We start from the raw sequence: 16,999 nt of genomic DNA on the forward strand, positions 1-16,999 counted from the left end.
AAATTACTTTACCCATTTGATGAAAGTTTGTTAAAACTACGTGCTTACTCAGCGCGTACCAGGACTGTGTCACAGTGCTCAGAACACTGTCAGCCCTCTTTGCGTGAGCCTTCCACCTGTTTGGCAAACCGTAGCCATTGACAGAGGCTCAGTGAGGGTATGAATATTAACTCTACCTGTTAAAAATCAGCAAATGTGATTTTTTAGATGGAAATAGAAGTGTTAATAACTTCTAACTGTACCCTGACAGATTATTTCTGCGTTCTCTGGAGATCACTGGCCTAAGCAGTCTTTGTGTCCTGCTTATATTGTACTGCCATTGCTGGACCATTACTACGTATAGTGTGCAAATTAGAATTTGTAATTAGATTCTCAACTGACCAAAAAGAGCGTTTCTTAAAGTTGTCATTAGCTTTTTTGGGAAGTGAGAGTGCTAAAGTTCTTTTTATGGTATATAGTGGGTCTTGCCTTAAATCAGTGTTTTTGATATTCACTTTGGTGTAACTTAACCCTGTGAAGGTGTTTCCAGACGCTCCCTCCATCAACGAGCTCTTTATCTTACACTGTATGTGCTAACATCACATGGGGATGTGGTTTAATAGTATATCTTAGATCACCAGATTTCCTTTGATAGTTCATATGCTTGTTATGTGCACATGCTATGTAGGGAGTATGACTTGCAAAGAGTTGAATCTTACCATTTAAGGTGACTATATACTTCTTAAACTTTATATGTGAATGTAATGTTTTATGCATGTAGCTTATCCAGTACTCAATTTATATGATAATTGAACATGGTTTTCAACTTGAGCTGGTATACATTGTTCTTATCTGATTAAGGAGTGAAAGGAGGGCAGAAGTCTATAACTTTTTCTCAAAAGTAGTAGATATAATTATGACTTTATGAAACAGTGCCCATTTAAGTCAGGAACTGGCTGATACTTAGAAAGTGCCTTTAAAATTTTTTTTTAAACAGCATCCTGTGAAGTTTAATATGGCTGTTACTGCCAAAATACTATTACCTGTAGTACTTTGGTTGCATATTCCTGATGTAAATAAGAGTGATTAGTAATTTTAGCGTAAAAGAAAGAAATCTGCAGTGGGAGAAAGGGAAAAAGCACATTTCTTTTAAATTAAGAAAATACCTTCTTCCCACCTAGTTAAAGTACTGATAGTGATTGCTGATTTTTTAAAATAAAAAATTGTATCCAACCTAACAACATTTTAACCATATTTAAGTGTTCAGTTCTGTGGGTTAGCTTGTTAATGTAAAACTTTTTAGTAGCTTCAAGATAATAAGTGGTATCAAATACCAGTTATTGCAGCAGTACTGATGTAAGTACTATAAAACATACAATGAAGTGCTACTATACTAAGTCTTAAAATCCATTTGGGCAACAATTGTATATTTCTAATAACAGATTAGAGTTTAATGGTATGATGTTCTTTAAATGCATTCAGTTCAGTTCAGTCACTCAGTCATGTCCAACTCTTTATGACCCAACGAACTGCAGCACACCAGGCCTCCCTGTCCATCACCAACTCCCGAAGTTTACTCAGACTCATGTCCATTAGGTCATTGATGCCATCCAACCATCTTATCCTCTGTTGTCCCCTTGTCCTCCTGCCTTCAGTCTTTCCCAGCATCAGGGTCTTTTCAGGTGAGTCAGCTCTTCACATCAGGTGGCCAAAGTATTGGAGTTTCAGCTTCAACATTAAAACACTCAGGACTGATCTCCTTTAGGATGGACTGGTTGGATCTCCTTGCAGTCCAAGGGACTCTCAGGAGTCTTCTCCAACACCACAGTTCAAAAGTATCAATTCTTCGGCGCTCAGCTTGCTTTATAGTCCAGCTGTCACATCCGTACATGACCACTGGAAAAACCATAGCCTTGACTAGACAGACCTTTGTTGGCAAATAATGTCTCTGCTTTTGAATATTCTGTCTAGGTTGGTCATAACTTTACTTCCAAAGAGTAAGCGTCTTTTAATTTCATGGCTGCAGTCACCATCTGCAGTGATTTTGGAGCCCCCCAAAATAAAGTCTGACACTGTTTCCATTGTTTCCCCATCTATTTGCCATGAAGTGACGGGACCACATGCCATGATCTTAGTTTTTTTAATGTTGAGCTTTAAGCCAACTTTTTCACTCTCCTCTTTCACTTTGATCAAGAGACTGTTTAGTTCTTCTTCACTTTTTGCCATAAGTGCATTACCCCAGAGAAAACAAATCACTGGGAGCTTTAGTAGCTGGAGAAAGTGGGACTTGATTTGGGCCTTTGAAGGTCAAAAATGAGACAGAAGAAAGTGTTCTTGTTCAGAAGGATAAGAGGGCCTGGTAAAAATTGGTGGGCCTGTCCTTGCACAGCTAAGTCTGTTCTTGTTTCTGGGTTTTCAGAACCATGTATTGTACTGTATTGTTGAGTGATACGTATGCCTAGGGAGTCAGATTGTGTGTAAAGAAAAAAGAATGATTAACCTATGTTGGTCTGATGGTTTACCTCTGAGATGGAGAAGATAAAAGAAAAGCATGTAAAGTCCTGATGTATGATAGGAATGATGTGTAATTTCAGCATAAAGAAAGGAGTCTGGAGTAAAGCTTTCTTCTTTACCTGGGGTGGGAGGCTGAATATCTAGTAATTCATCTTACTATTATTTGTGGTGTGTGTACTGTTGTTCACTCATTCAGTTGTGTCTGAGTCTTTGAAGCCCCATGAACTGTAGCACACCAGGCTTTCCTGTCCTTTACTATATCCTGGAGTTTGCTCAAACTCATGTGCATTGAGTCAGTGATGCCATCCAACCATCTCATCCTCTGTTGTCCCCTTCTCCTCCTGCCCTCAATCTTTCCTAGCATCAGGGTCTTTTCAAATGAAATGGCTTTTTGCATCAGGTGGCCAAAGTATTGGAGCTTCAGCATCAGTCCTTCCAATGAATATTCAGGACTGATTTCCTTTAGAATTGACTGGTTTGATCTCCTGGCAGTCCAAGGGACTCTTCAAGAGTCTTCCCCAGCACCACAGTTCAAAATCATCAATTCTTTGGTGCTCAGCGGTGTATATATGTATGCCTGTTAAAACTACCAATTTTCATATATTACTTACTACTTGTTAATAAAAAAATTAATGTATATCTTGGAGGCAAAGACTAAGAAGTTTATTTAAAGACTACCATTTTGAGAATAGTTTGTTTGCTTTCTGAAGTCTTAAACATGTAATTGATCATTTCGGTCACAAGATGTCACTGGAGTGCCAAAGTTATGAACACAGCTGCTTTTTTTGATAATATGATGTCAAGAAAGATGGAAGTTTTTTATAGTGAAATTATTTAGGTGCCTGCCAGTGTGTCTTTTTCACTGAAGTAATTGTTGGGCAGTGGGATATAAGTAACGTTAAGAACTGTGTAAACTTCTCAGTTTCCTTCTTTAACAAAAATGAGCTATGAATGTTTAAAATATGGTTATATAACTTAAAGTCTTTTCACATAGTAAATAATTTAGGGTGAATGACAATACAAATCATAGAAACATCTTTTAATCTAGAATGTTGAATAGTATTCATTCATTGGGGGTTTGTTGCAGTGTATTTAAAAGACATTGAACATCTGCCTAAAATGAAGCAGCTAAATCTTTAGTAGATAGTGTAGGTTAAACCTTTGGGCTTCCCTGGTGGCTCAGACTGTAAAGAATCCACTTGCAATGCGGGAGACCTGGGTTCAATCCCAGAGTTGGGAAGAGCCCCTAGGAGGAGGGCATGGCAGCCCACTCCAGTATTCTTGCTTGGAGAATTCCCACGGACAGAGGAGCCTGGTGGGCCACAGCCCGTGGGGTCACACGACTGAGCACACACAGCGTACTAAACCTCTGCTGTATCTTCTCTTCACTGTCCAGCTCGCCGCCTCTCATGCCAGTTTATACTGTTGTCTTAAATATGCTAATGTCAGAGGTAACTTCATTCTTTGTATTTAGCTTAATTTAGTTATTTGAAAATAAAAGGCAGAATTGTAAATCAACTAAAACAAAAATTGAAAAATAAAGTTGAACAAAAGGCCCAGTAGAATAAAAGATAGCAATGTCAGGGTGCCAAGACACTTTGACCACTCAGTTATTTTATTGTACCTTTTTTGGAGTACTCAAAGTAGTGTTAAACAACATTTACATGTTACCTATACTCGTTCAGCTTTCTGCTTATGAAATTTCATTTAAAAAATATATCTGAGGAGATCTGAACAACATTTTTGTTGGAGTGAACACACAAGATTTGCCCTTTTCTAGGGAATTGCTTCAAAAGATGATGTCTGAGTCTTTTTTTTTTTTTTTTGGTCACTTCCTCTGAGGCAGAAATGATTGCCAGTGAGAAGGTCCAGTCATAAATGGAACACATTATTTTGGGCTCTTCTCTTTTAGTAGCAACACTAAACTAAGCTAACATATTTTAGATTTGAGAAACCTGTCACATGAACTTTGTAAGCACTACTTGTTCTGTTGGTTGCAATATGAGAGTTAATTGTGGATATGATGTGGATAAACTTTTTTAGCATGACCTCTGTACCATAGACAGTATGTTATAAACAGCTAATACCCATTTATTTCCAAAGAGAGGGAAAAAGTCACTGTATACTAGCATTGGAGGGATTCTTTTTTTTTTTTAGGTCTGCAAAGAAAAAATATGTGAGTCTCAGAATAATCTTAAAAATCTCCCCCATCCCCCATTATTTGAGAATAGATGGCCAAGATGTTATTTGAGACCTCGATTACCCTTCTGATTGACTAGTGAGTTGCCAGGGAATAGTACTTCTTTGATAACTGACAGATTATTATTATAAGTATAGTTAATTAACCTTAGATTTGAACTATAATTTTTTATGGGCTTTTGTAAATTTGGCTGTTGATTATTTTATGTTTATTAAGTTTCCAAAAGTCGTGTAAGAGTGTCAGAAGACACAGCCTAGCCAAGTCTTGTCTAGTGTCTTAGGCTGCCTGCCACCTGCCAGTGACATTAGGAAAAAAAATGAAACACAAACTCTGATGAAAGGTAGAGCAGGCAAGCATTTATTGGGGAGATAGTGGGTTGGTACAACAGTGGGAAAAAAATGAACACCATGACTAGCCTTGAAAAGTTGCGTGCCCTTTAACATCAAACTCAGGATATTTCTTATTCCTTTGGGCGCTTGGTTCGTATTGTTTTTATGGCCTTATTTACATCTTATTCTAGCCAGTACTGTTATACTATGAATATTTTTCCCTTCACTTGATTTAAAATTTCTAGAGTTAGAAGTATGTCTTACTAATACTGCATTCTCAGTACCTCATATGATTTTTTAGATCATTATTAAAAGGATAAATTCTTGCTGCCAAAGTGCTGATTCTTGCACACGGGTAAATAATAGCTAACGTTTATTGAGAACACACCTTGTTCCAGTCTCTATTCTAAGAACTCGATATATCTCTAACTTAATCTTCATAATAACCCTTATGAGCTGGAAAGAGTTGTTTTTGTTGCTTTACATAGTGGATACAGAGGAATAGAGAAGTTTTGCCCAGGGTTGCACAGTGAGGAAATGACCAAATTGGAATTTAGATCCAAGTAGTCTGGCTCCAGAACTTGCTCTTACACCCTTTTTACTGTGCTGTAGTGCTTCCTCAAGTTGCTGTTCATGGTTTCTCTTTTTTATTTTTGTTAATGATTTTTTAACATTAAATGTAGGTGTGGGCTAATTTAATACCAAAAATTGAAAACAAGTAGAATTTCATTTATTACTGAGTTATATTTTTCTTTTGTACTGTTAAGTTTTAAAATCTAATAAGGCCTCAGATATATTTCAGCTCCTTTCATTTTTTGAAGTTATCAAGAAAGTTGAATGCAGTGATTATTTTATTTTTTGTGGAAGCTGATTTGCCATGGTTTTTTATTTGAAAAGTTTGTTTTCTCTCTGTATATATTTCTGTGTGGCCAAGCTTTGTGATCCTAGTTTCCCAATCAGAGACTGAATCTGCATCCCTTGCAGTGGAAGTATGGAGTCTTAACCACTGGTCTACCAGTGGTTTACTGTTTCTATTGATTCCCCCCACCCCTTAGTTTTGGATCACAAAACTGCTTCTTTACAAGACTAGTAATTTTTATTAGATGCTGGACACTGTGACTGCCATGTTGTTGTGTGCTGAATTTTGTTTGTCTTTAAAGACCGTTGAAATTTGTTTTGCTAGGCAGTTACCTGTGGATCAGTTTGTTGTAAGCTTTGTTAGGCTGGGTCTGGAATATCCTTTACTGAAGGCCTAGTTTAGCCGTAATATGAAGATGTGATCGTTTTGTAATTCTTTCTAAATGTTCTGGTGTTCAGTGAGACCTTCCCGCTTAAGCCAGTTGGGACTCAGATTTTTCCTAGCCCTCTGTGAACTCTTGGTATTGTTCACCCTACAGCTTTATGGTAGTGCCCCTGCCCCCCCCCCCCCGCCCCCCCGCACCTTATTTTTACCCTCTGTGGACTTTGTCATCTTAACCCACGTGCCGCCTTTTTTCATCATACCTAAGTGAAAATACCATGTGGATTTCCAGAGCTCTTACTTTGCATAGTCCTCTCTTTCCTAGGACTGCCTTGCATATTGCAGTTGCCTTAGCTTCCTCCAACTCGGATCTCTGCCTTTTTAACAGTGTTACTCCTTTGCTCTGCTTGAGATCTTCTGCTCTACTGCTTGAGATGTGCCTTTAGGTGATAGGCTTGGGCAGTAGTAGGCTCAGTTAGGTTTCTCTCAAAAGGTAAAAAGGTAAGTCCAAGACTGATTACTTAGTCATAGCTCCATTTTCTTTAGTGTTAAGTATGGCAAAATGACTTTGAACACTAGTATGGAGCTTTCTGTGATGATGGAAATGTTCTCTTTCTGTGCTGTCCATTCAGTAGCCTCTTGCCCCACTTGGCTAATGAGTACTTGAAGCTGGCTAATAGCACTTGAAAGTGGCTAGGGCAGATGAGGAACAGTTGTTTTCCCTCCTTATTTATTTGGCTGTATGGCTTGCAGGATATTAGCTCTCCAATCAGGGATCAAACCTGGGCCCCCTGCAGTGGAAGCATGGACCACAAGGGAATTCTGAATTTTTAAATTAATTTAAATATAATAGCTGTGTATACTGGGGTGGCCAAAAGATTCATTCTTTTTTTTCTCTATAAGCTGGCTCTAGTAGCTCTTAGTTGCCTTTAACTTCATTTGAAACAGTTTTGTTAGATTGTATTATGACAGCTGTCATATCAGTGAACACTTAAAAACTTCTCAAAATTGAATTTTTGTCTAGCCATTTAATAGTGAAGATGAAAGAAAAAAGCAACATTTTTGGCATGTTATGTTTTATTATTTCAAGAAAGGGTAAAAACGGAAATGCAAAAAAAAAAGGTTTGTGCGGTGTTTGGAGAAGATGCTGAGACTGAATGTGTCAGAAGTGGTTTGCAAAGTTCCGTCCTAGAAATTTTTGCTGGGTGATGCTCCACGGTCAGGTGGCCAGTTGAAGTCGATAGAGATCAAATCAAGACATCAATTGAGAACAGTCAGTGTTATTCCACATGGCACATAGCCAACATACCCAGAGTATCCAAATCAGTTTGTACCTGCTTGGTTATGTTAATTATTTTGATGTTTGGGTTCCACATAAGTTAAGTGAAAAAAACTTCTTGACTGTTTCCTTGCGTGCAATTCTCTACTGAAATGTAAGGAAAACATTCTGCTTTTAAAATAAATTGTCGTGGGTCATGAGAAGTACATGTGGTACAGTAATGTGAAGCAGAAGATCAAGGGCAAGTGACATGAACTACCACTAACCACACCAAGGCTGGTCTTCTCCAAAGAAAGTGATGTTGTGTGTATGGTGGAATTGGAAGGGAGGTCTCTGTTATGAGCTCCTTCTGGAAAACCAAAGGATTCATTCCAACAAGTACTGTTCCCAGTTAGACCAGTAACTGAAAGCAGCACTCGACGAAAAGCACCTGGAATTAGTCAAAAGAAAACGTGTAATCTTCCATCAGGATAACAGCATGTTTCTTTGATGACCAGCTAGAAACTGTCACAGCTTGGCCGGCAAGTTCTGACTTGTCCGCCATATTCCCCAGACAGTGCACCTTCAGATTTCCATTTATTTTGGTCTTTACAGAATTTTTTTAACGGAAAAAATTTCATTTCCCTGGAAGACTGTAAGAGGGACCTGGAACAGTTCTTTGCTCTAAAAGATAAATTTGGAAAGATGCAATTATGACGTTGCCTGAAAAATGGCAAACGGTAGTGGAACAAAGTGGTGAATATGTTGTTCAGTAAAGTTCTTAGTAAAAATGAAAATGTGAAAAACATGTCCTTTATTTTCACTTAAACCAAAGGAACTTTTTGGGCAACCCGGTAGTTAATGACTGCTGTAGTAGGCAGTAATACAGTGTTTTTTCTCAATATTACGAAATTTCAGTCTTACAGCTTTTGTATATAATAGTAAGTGCCTATGGTTGATCTCTACCGTGTCCCAGTTTAGAAGCTCACTATAGTATTTTTTTCAAATTACCCAAATAGTTAAATGTTCATTGGAGATTCATTTGAAAACTACAGAAAATACAAGAAAGGAAATTTGTCACATATAATCCCCAAGATAATCAAGATTATTTTATTGTATTTTCCTTCTGGTCTTCTATACAGAAAAAAATTGTTTTAGTGAAAAATATTTGATTTTTAGTGTTTCTGTCTTGAAAGGGAATGTGCATAGATAGCAAGATTGAAATGATAAAAATGATTTGTCCATCTGTAATTAGTTGTATATTATTTGTCATCAAAGAATAACATTAGCCTAACAAGCTTTCATCGAAGAAGGCAATGGCGCACACACACACCCTCCAACCCCCCCCCCTCCCCGCCCCCCCTTCCCCCACCCCACTTCAGTACTCTTGCCTGGAAAATCCCATGGATGGAGGAGCCTGGTAGGCTGCAGTCCAGGGGGTCGCTGAGAGTCAGACACGACTGAGAGACTTCACTTTCACTTTTCAGTTTCATGCATTGGAGAAGGAAATGGCAACCCACTCCAGTGTTCTTGCCTGGAGAATCCCAGGGACGGGGCAGCCTGATGGGCTGCCGTCTATGGGGTCGCACAGAGTCAGACACGACTGAAGCGACTTAGCAGCAGCAGCAGCAACAAGCTTTCATAGCTTTATAGGCCAGGTATATGTAGCAGCTTCAGGAATGACATATTCATCAGGAAACTTTTTAACTCTTTTCTCTGTTTGTTGCAGATTGATATTTAATAGGAAAGAAAGTTCATAGTTTGCTATTGGCAGCTTTTTGACAATAGCTAGAGAGAAGGCAAACATAATTTAATATTTGGCTTATTTCCACATTAGGGGAACTGGTTAGGAGACTGCTTTCAGTTCGGTCTTTTGAGTAACTGTTTTACCTGAAAATCATTTGCCAGGTGCTTAGAAACCAAAGGCCTTGGCCCTCAAGGGTTCATGGTTTAGTTAGCAAGAAAACAACTGGATTTTCTACTGTTTCTCCGGAGGAAAAAAATGTCAGATGTTACTGTGCATTTTAATAATACAGAATTTAATAAAATTAGCAGCTAATACCTATCCTTTCTAACTTCTGGAATTTTTTGTTTAGGTGAGACATGGAATCCATTAAAATTGCATTATCAGTTAAGAAACGTGCGGGAACGATTAGCTAAAAACCTGGTAGAAAAGGGCGTACTGACAACAGAGAAACAGAACTTCCTCCTCTTTGACATGACGACGCACCCCCTCACCAACAACAGCATTAAGCAGCGCCTCATCAAGAAGGTGCAGGAAGCCGTTCTCGACAAATGGGTGAACGACCCTCACCGCATGGACAAGCGCCTGCTGGCCCTCCTCTACCTGGCCCACGCCTCAGACGTCCTGGAGAACGCGTTCGCGCCCCTGCTGGACGAGCAGTACGACGTAGCCACCAAGCGGGTGCGGCAGCTCCTGGACTTGGACCCTGAGGTGGAGTGTCTGAAGGCCGGGACCAATGAGGTGCTGTGGGCAGTGGTGGCTGCCTTCACCAAGTGACCCTGCCCAGAACCACGCGTCCCCCTGCTCTCGCGGGAACCAGTCCTTTTTCTTCTATGGACTTCTGGGTTTCTGCAGTTTGTACTTCCACACTGTAACTGGCTTTTGTTTCCTGAAATGGTGGGTGGCTTATTCTTTTGTGTATGTATGCAGGATTCTGCTGGTACGAGAGGCCTTCCTCTTTCTGTTTTGAAAAAAGTTTGACTGCCATATTGGCATTCCATTCCTTGTTGCCATCCTCACTGTTCCCTGTTGCGGGTTTCTGGTGTGCTTTGACTCTCAAAGTACCACCGGTCTCCTCGCCTGCACATCTTTTGGATTACCTCAGGCTGAGTTTTTCCCGTATGTGCGTGTCCATCTAATGTTCTGCCTGCAATTCAGACAGAAGTCACAAAATGGCCTTTAACTCACCAAAGGTAAATATCTGTATCTATTGGGACATTTTATACATAGACCTCAGTTGAGATGTATACTTAGCAAATTATTTTTAAATTGAAATACACAGTAAGTAATATAAAGTGCCCCTTGATTTTGCCTCCCATGTAAATCTATTGTATTATTACACTTGTTATAATTTTAACTATTAAGTCATAAAGGTCCAGTTGTCTCACACATCCAGTTTGGGATGAGCTGCATTCCAGTTATGCTGTATATAGTTTGAAGTATATATAAATTGTTCCTTCTTCTGGCCACCCCTGCCCATCTTAGTATTTTGCAGGATTTAATTGGTTGTACACCTGGTGCCCCTTACTTGCTACAGTCATTATAATTTGGTGGCAAAATAGACCTCTCATCATTAAGGAGAGAAAAGATGTATGGCTCAGTTGGTCCCAACATTTTTTGAGCTGTGCCATTCATGGTACTCTTTGCCTATGTATCTCCTTTTTGGATTTTTTTTTTTTTTTTTGGTCTTATTTTTATCATTTCTATAGAGAAGAGGCTTGTGACCAGTACTAATCTCGAGTACAGTTTTATCTTTTTCTGTCCACAGGTAAATTAATGTCTGCTCTTCAATATCTACTCACACTTTCTTGGGGGAAAACAATCAAATGTCAGTACTAGCAGATGTTGCATGTAAATCGTTAGCAAGTAATGACTACAACTCAGATGATTAAGAATTTTGTAACAGAAAGCTCTGCTGTTTTAATTTTTATATACAATTATGATAATTAGCACATTCTAAGATTATAAACCTTTGCTTTTTAAAGTTTATTTTTACTATTTCTTTATCACTGTTTATTGGATCACCATTGGTTTCATAATGTAAATAGTATATATTGAACAAATTAAATGTCAAATTTTTTATTACCATAGTTCATGTTACTAGTGGGGCTTTCAGGTGTTTAGAGGTTTTTTTGGTTAACCTTCAATGCAAAAGTACTAGATGGTGTATAACTCTAGAGTTGAGTTTTAAGGGATTCCCTAATATGTATACTATCTTTTTATCTGAAGTAATAAATAAACTATGATCTTGAAAGTGCCTGAATCAGAGTAAGCATGTTATTTGTATTTTTGTATTCTGATTTTAGTGGTCTTAGTGTTTTTTCTGATGAAGTTTTGCTTAGCCTTAGTGTAGCGTGGCAGTATTTCTACAGAGGGGTTGGAAAACTTTTTCTCATTGGTTCAGATAGTAAATATTGATATTTGAGGCTTTGTGAGCTATACACTGTGTTGCAGCTACTCAACTCTGTTTGAGTGAAAGTTGCTGTTGACAGTACAGATAAATGGGTGAGGGTGTAGTCCAGTAAAACTTCATTTACAAAAACAGGCAGCTGGCCATGAGCAGTGGTTTACCAATCCCTATTTTAATTCACGAAAAAAGTCAGATTTTTCTGTCCATTAAAATAACCTCTTTTACCTCCAAATGATATTATTGGTGGTGATTAAGTATAGAAAGTATTTATTGTTTCTTCCCATAAAATGAAACTTACACCATGTCCTAGAATTTCTTTTTAGGTGAACATTTACTGCTTTTCTCCTGAAAAGATTTTAGAAGTGAGGTGCTGGGTGTTTCTGAGGTATCCTTGACTGCCACAGCAGCATCTGTCTTCTCAAGCAAGGAGGAAAGGGCCTCGCCCGCACTTCCATCAGTGTTTGTTTCAGAGCAGAGTGCCCCTCAGCTCTACCTGTGTGTGACCACAACTTCAGTATTTGTGTCTCCAAAGGAGAGGGTGTCGTCTAGAACTCAGTTCTTCTACAGAAGGCTGCTGCTTCCAGCTCTCTGTAAGCAGGATCGGTGCGACTCCAGGGATGACGTTCTGTGTGGAAGGTGCAGTGTGTCCACAGGTTTACGCCACTTGTTAGAAAGCCTTCAGATCCAAGAATCAGGCAGAGAGTTTTAATATAATAAAACTTAAATACAGACCTATTGTGCAAAGAATGCTGCGTTTTGACTTCTTCATGTTATTTATTTACTGAGTGTTCCTTATAATAACCTGGTCTAGAACAGTGCTGTAACAAAAAGGAGAAAGGAAACTTAATGCATGCTCTATGCCTACTGAGGGATTTTATATCTTGTTTTGACCTCCCCAAACTGAGTAACTGTCTTCATTTAATGAAGAGCAGGCTTGGAGAGAAGGGGTTGCCCAGTCTCACATTATCTGGTAAGTGTTTGAGCTTTTTAATCCTGAAATAATTGAAAACATAATTGCATTCAACTATAATTTTTCCTTTCTTGTTTTGGGACTGGGAGGGGGCTTCTTTCTCTAACAGAAACAAAACGAGAATAGTGGGCATGTAGGAAGATCTCATGGTGGCACAAAAGACAGTGATAAATGGATATCCCTACTTTATTCTGATATCCTGGTATAACTTACATAGGTTAATCTTTTGGGGATGAAAAAGTTGACTGTATGTTCTCAGAAGAAAGCATCATCATCAAATGTCAGTTGGCCAAGAAAGCCCTGGCCTGCTGAATGAACCAGGATTGGCTTGTGACCTCTGATGCATTCTGCTACTCAGTTCTTCCCATTATCTGTGAACAGTAGGACAAACCTTTGAATTTGGCCACCACCTGAAGGAAAGCGAGAGCTGCTGGTGTGCAGTTCAGTGGCAACATAGGACCAGTGAGTGATGACGTCCAGCCTGATGACAAGGACCCATGACTGCCATGCACGGCTACTCTTGGCCCAGGAACGTGGAAGCTACCATTCATAAGTCTATGTGAGATACTTACTTTTACGAAGTTTAATCCCAACTCAATAGCCTCCATCTTAAATATGAACATGTAGGCTGTCAGATAACATTGTTCCATTTTGCTTTCATCTAGAACAAGATGACTGAAAGCTGCAGGTAATTTCCAATTCATCGCAGCCCACTGGGTCCCAGAGTGATATCCCTGGCTCTTGTAAGTTCTGTGCAAATGTCGCATAGTCTTTAATAGCATCAAGTAGGGGTATTAATGTTTATCACCTTGCAGGCTACTTTTGTAAAGTTAAATTGATATCCACGCTTCCTCAGCCCAGTGTTAGAATTAGGTAGGCATTCACTCCTATAGAGCAGTTGTATGCTATGATTCCCACTAGCATCATATACTGGTGTGCAATTTACTTTTTGCACTTAACGTTATAGAGAACTTTAAGAATAAGCACACATCTTTTTAGTCATTTTTGGCTTCATGTATAACTTCTCCCATTAATGGATATTTGGATTATTCTCATATTTACTGTTATGAGCAGTATTGTAAACATATATTTTTGTACATATTTTTATATTTTATTTCCATGGGAGGAATTAACAGATGTGAGTTTGCTCGAAAATGTAAAAGATAAAGTTAAATTTTCTAAGATCTGTGTTAATTCCTACTTGAAGTAATGTGAATCTAGCTAATGCTATAGAGGGTATCATCAATCTTGGTCTTTGCCAAGGTAATAGTAGAGCAGAATGATCAAATTATTTTAATTGTTGAAGGGTTGATTATTATTTAAAACCTTTATTGGTAGTTTGTGTTCTTTTCCTGTGAGTTACCTGTTCATGTTGTTTGTTTTTATAATTTAGGATATTGATCTTTTTACATATTGGTTCAGCAGATTCACAGGATTTTCCATGTATTATGGATATTAACCCCCTGTTCTGTGATGTATTATTTTCCCCAGTGTTTGGAGTTGCTATATATGGTAAGTTTTTTTTTTTTCTCTTAACCATTTAGTAAAGTGTAAGGTGCAGTGCTCAAGTATGGAATCTGTGGAGACTTTATCATTCTAAAGAGATTAGCGTGGTATTAGGTTTGGGGATATATATACATATATGACTTCCCTTGTGGCTCAGATAGTAAAGCATCTGCCTGCAGTGCAGGAGACCCGGGTTCAATTCTGGGTCGAGAGATCCCCTGGAGAAGGATATGGCAACCCACTCCAGTATTCTTGCCTGGAAGATTCCATGGACTGAGAAGACTGGTAGGCTACAGTCCATGGGGTCACAAAGAGTCAGACGTGACTGAGTGACTTCACTTCATTTCACTTCATGTATATATATTTCAGGAAAATTTGGACTGTGTGCTAAGTTGCTTCAGTTGTGTCCAGCTTTTTGTGACCCTATAGACTGCAGCCCGTTAGGCTCCTCTGTGCATGGGATCCTCCAGGCGAGAATACTGGAGTGGGCTGCCATGCCCTCCTCCAGGGGATCTTCCTGATGCAGGGGTTGAACCTGTGTCTCTTGTGTCTCCTGCATTGGCAGGTGGCTTCCTTAGCACTAGTGCTACCTGGGAGGTATTAAATGAAACCAATATAAAAATTACAGAAATACGTAATGTATGAGTATATGTATAGGTAAACATTTAATTTCATGATTAAATTATATATGAAAAATGTCATAAACAAATGTATAGGCTAATGGATTATTTTAAGGCAGTGTGTTTGCAACCATCCCTGTAGCCAGGAGATAGAACCTTGCCAGCTCTCCAGATGCTGTTCAAGGCTTCCTCTCAATTACAGCCTCCCTGACCCCTAGCACTTCATAGAACCATTCACCTTGAGCTTCTTCAGCGTTACTGGTTGGGACATAGACTTAGATTACTGTGATACTGAATGGTTTGCCTTGGAAATGAACATAGATCATTCTGTCATTTTTGAGATTGCACCCAGGTACTACATTTTGGACTCTTGTTGACTATGAGGGCTACTCCATTTCTTCTAAGGAATTCTTGCCCACAGTAGTGATATAGTGAAGTTGCTCAGCTGTGTCCGACTCTTTGCGACCTCATGGACTGTAGCCTGCTAGGCTCCTCTGTCCATGGGATTTTCCAGGCAATAGTCCTGGAATGGATTGCCATTTCCTTCTCCAGGGGATCTTCCCAACCCAGGGATCAAACCCGGGTCTCCCACATTATAGACAGACGCTTTACCGTCTGAGCCACTAGATACAATGGTCATCTGAATTAAATTCACGCATTCCAGTCCATTTTAGTTCACTGATTCCTAAAATGTCAGTGTTCACTCTTGCCATCTCCTGTTTGACCACTTGTAATTTACTCTTTTACTCTCGCAAAGAGTTGGACATGACTGAGCGACTGAACTGAACTGAACTGAATTTACCTTGATTCATGGACCTAACATTCCAGGTTCCTATCCAGTGTTGTTCTTTATACATTGGACTTTACTCCCATCACCAGGCACATCCACAACTGGGCATTTTCGTTTTGGCTCCGCCTCTGCATTCTTTCTGGAGTTATTTTTCCAGTCTTCTCCAGTAGCATGTTGAGCACCTCCCGACCTGGGGAGTTCACCTTTCAGTGTCCTTTCTTTTTGCCTTTTCATACTATTGATGGGGTTCTCAAGGCAAGAATACTGAAGGGGTTGGCCATTCCTTTTCCAGTGGACCACGTTTTGATAGCAAATTTGGAAACAGTCAGTTTTCATTCCAATCCCAAAGAAGGGCAGTGCCAAAGAATATTCAGACTACCACACAATTGCACTCATCTCACACACTAGCAAAGTAATGCTCAAAATTCTCCAAGTGAGGCTTCACAGTATGTGACCCGTGAACTTCTGTATGTTCAAGCTGGTTTTAGAAAACACAGAGGAACCAGAGATCAAATTGCCAACATCCGTTGGATCATTGAAAACGCAAGAGAGTTCCAAAAAAAACATCTACTTCTGCTTTATTAATTATGCCAAAACCTTTGACTGTGTAGATAACAACAAACTGTGTCTTCAAGAGATGGGAATACCAGACCACCTTAGAAATCTGTATGCAGGTCAAGAAGCAACAGATCTAGACATGGAACAATAGACTGATTTCTAATCGGGAAAGGAGTACGTCAAGGATGTGTATTGTCACCCTGTTTATTTAACTTAAATGCAGAGTACAACATGAGGAATGCCGGGCTGGATGAAGTACAGGCTGGATTCAAGATTGTGGGAGAAATATCAATAACAGATGACACCACACTTACGGCAGAAAGTGAAGAGTAACTAAAGAGCCTCTTGATGAAAGAGGACAGTGAAAAAGCTGGCTTAAAACTCAACATTCAAAAAACAAAGAGCATGGCATCTGGTCCCATCACTTCATGGCAAATAGATGGGGAAACAATGGAAACAGTGAGACTTTATTTACTTGGGCTCCAAAATCACTGCAGAGGGTGACTGCAGCCATGAAATTAAAAGATGCTTACTCCTTGGAAGGAAAGTTATGACCAACCTAGACAGCATATTAAAAAGCAGAGACATTACTTTGCCAACAAAGATCCATCTAGTCAAGGCTATGGTTTTTTCAGTGGTCATGTATGGATGTGAGAATTGGACTATTTAAAGCAAGCTGAGTGCCGAAGAATTGATGCTTTTGAACTGTGGTGTTGGAGAAGACTCTTGTGATGGCATCACCGACACAATGGACATGGGTTTGGGTGGACTCTGGGAGTTGGTGATGGACAGGGAGGCCTAGCGTGCTGTGGTTCATGGGGTCGCAAAGAGTCGGACATGACTGAGCAACTGAGAACTGAACTCCTTGGAAGGAAAGTTAC

At 39.3% G+C, this 16,999-nt stretch overlaps 1 protein-coding gene across 1 annotated transcript in view; it reads left to right on the forward strand.

Moving 5' to 3' along the window:
- GOLPH3 (golgi phosphoprotein 3) overlaps positions 1–11,527 on the forward strand; it is a 46,161-nt gene extending 34,634 nt beyond the window's left edge. Inside the window, exon 4 of the mRNA XM_004017069.5 lies at positions 9,617–11,527. Within this exon, the coding sequence (XP_004017118.1) occupies positions 9,617–10,041 (425 nt within the window). The 3' untranslated portion in view covers positions 10,042–11,527. The remainder of the gene's footprint in view (positions 1–9,616) is intronic.
- The last annotated feature ends 5,472 nt before the right edge of the window (positions 11,528–16,999 follow it).

The sequence above is a fragment of the Ovis aries genome, chromosome 16, assembly GCF_016772045.2.
Source record: "Ovis aries strain OAR_USU_Benz2616 breed Rambouillet chromosome 16, ARS-UI_Ramb_v3.0, whole genome shotgun sequence".
NCBI lineage: Eukaryota > Metazoa > Chordata > Mammalia > Artiodactyla > Bovidae > Ovis > Ovis aries.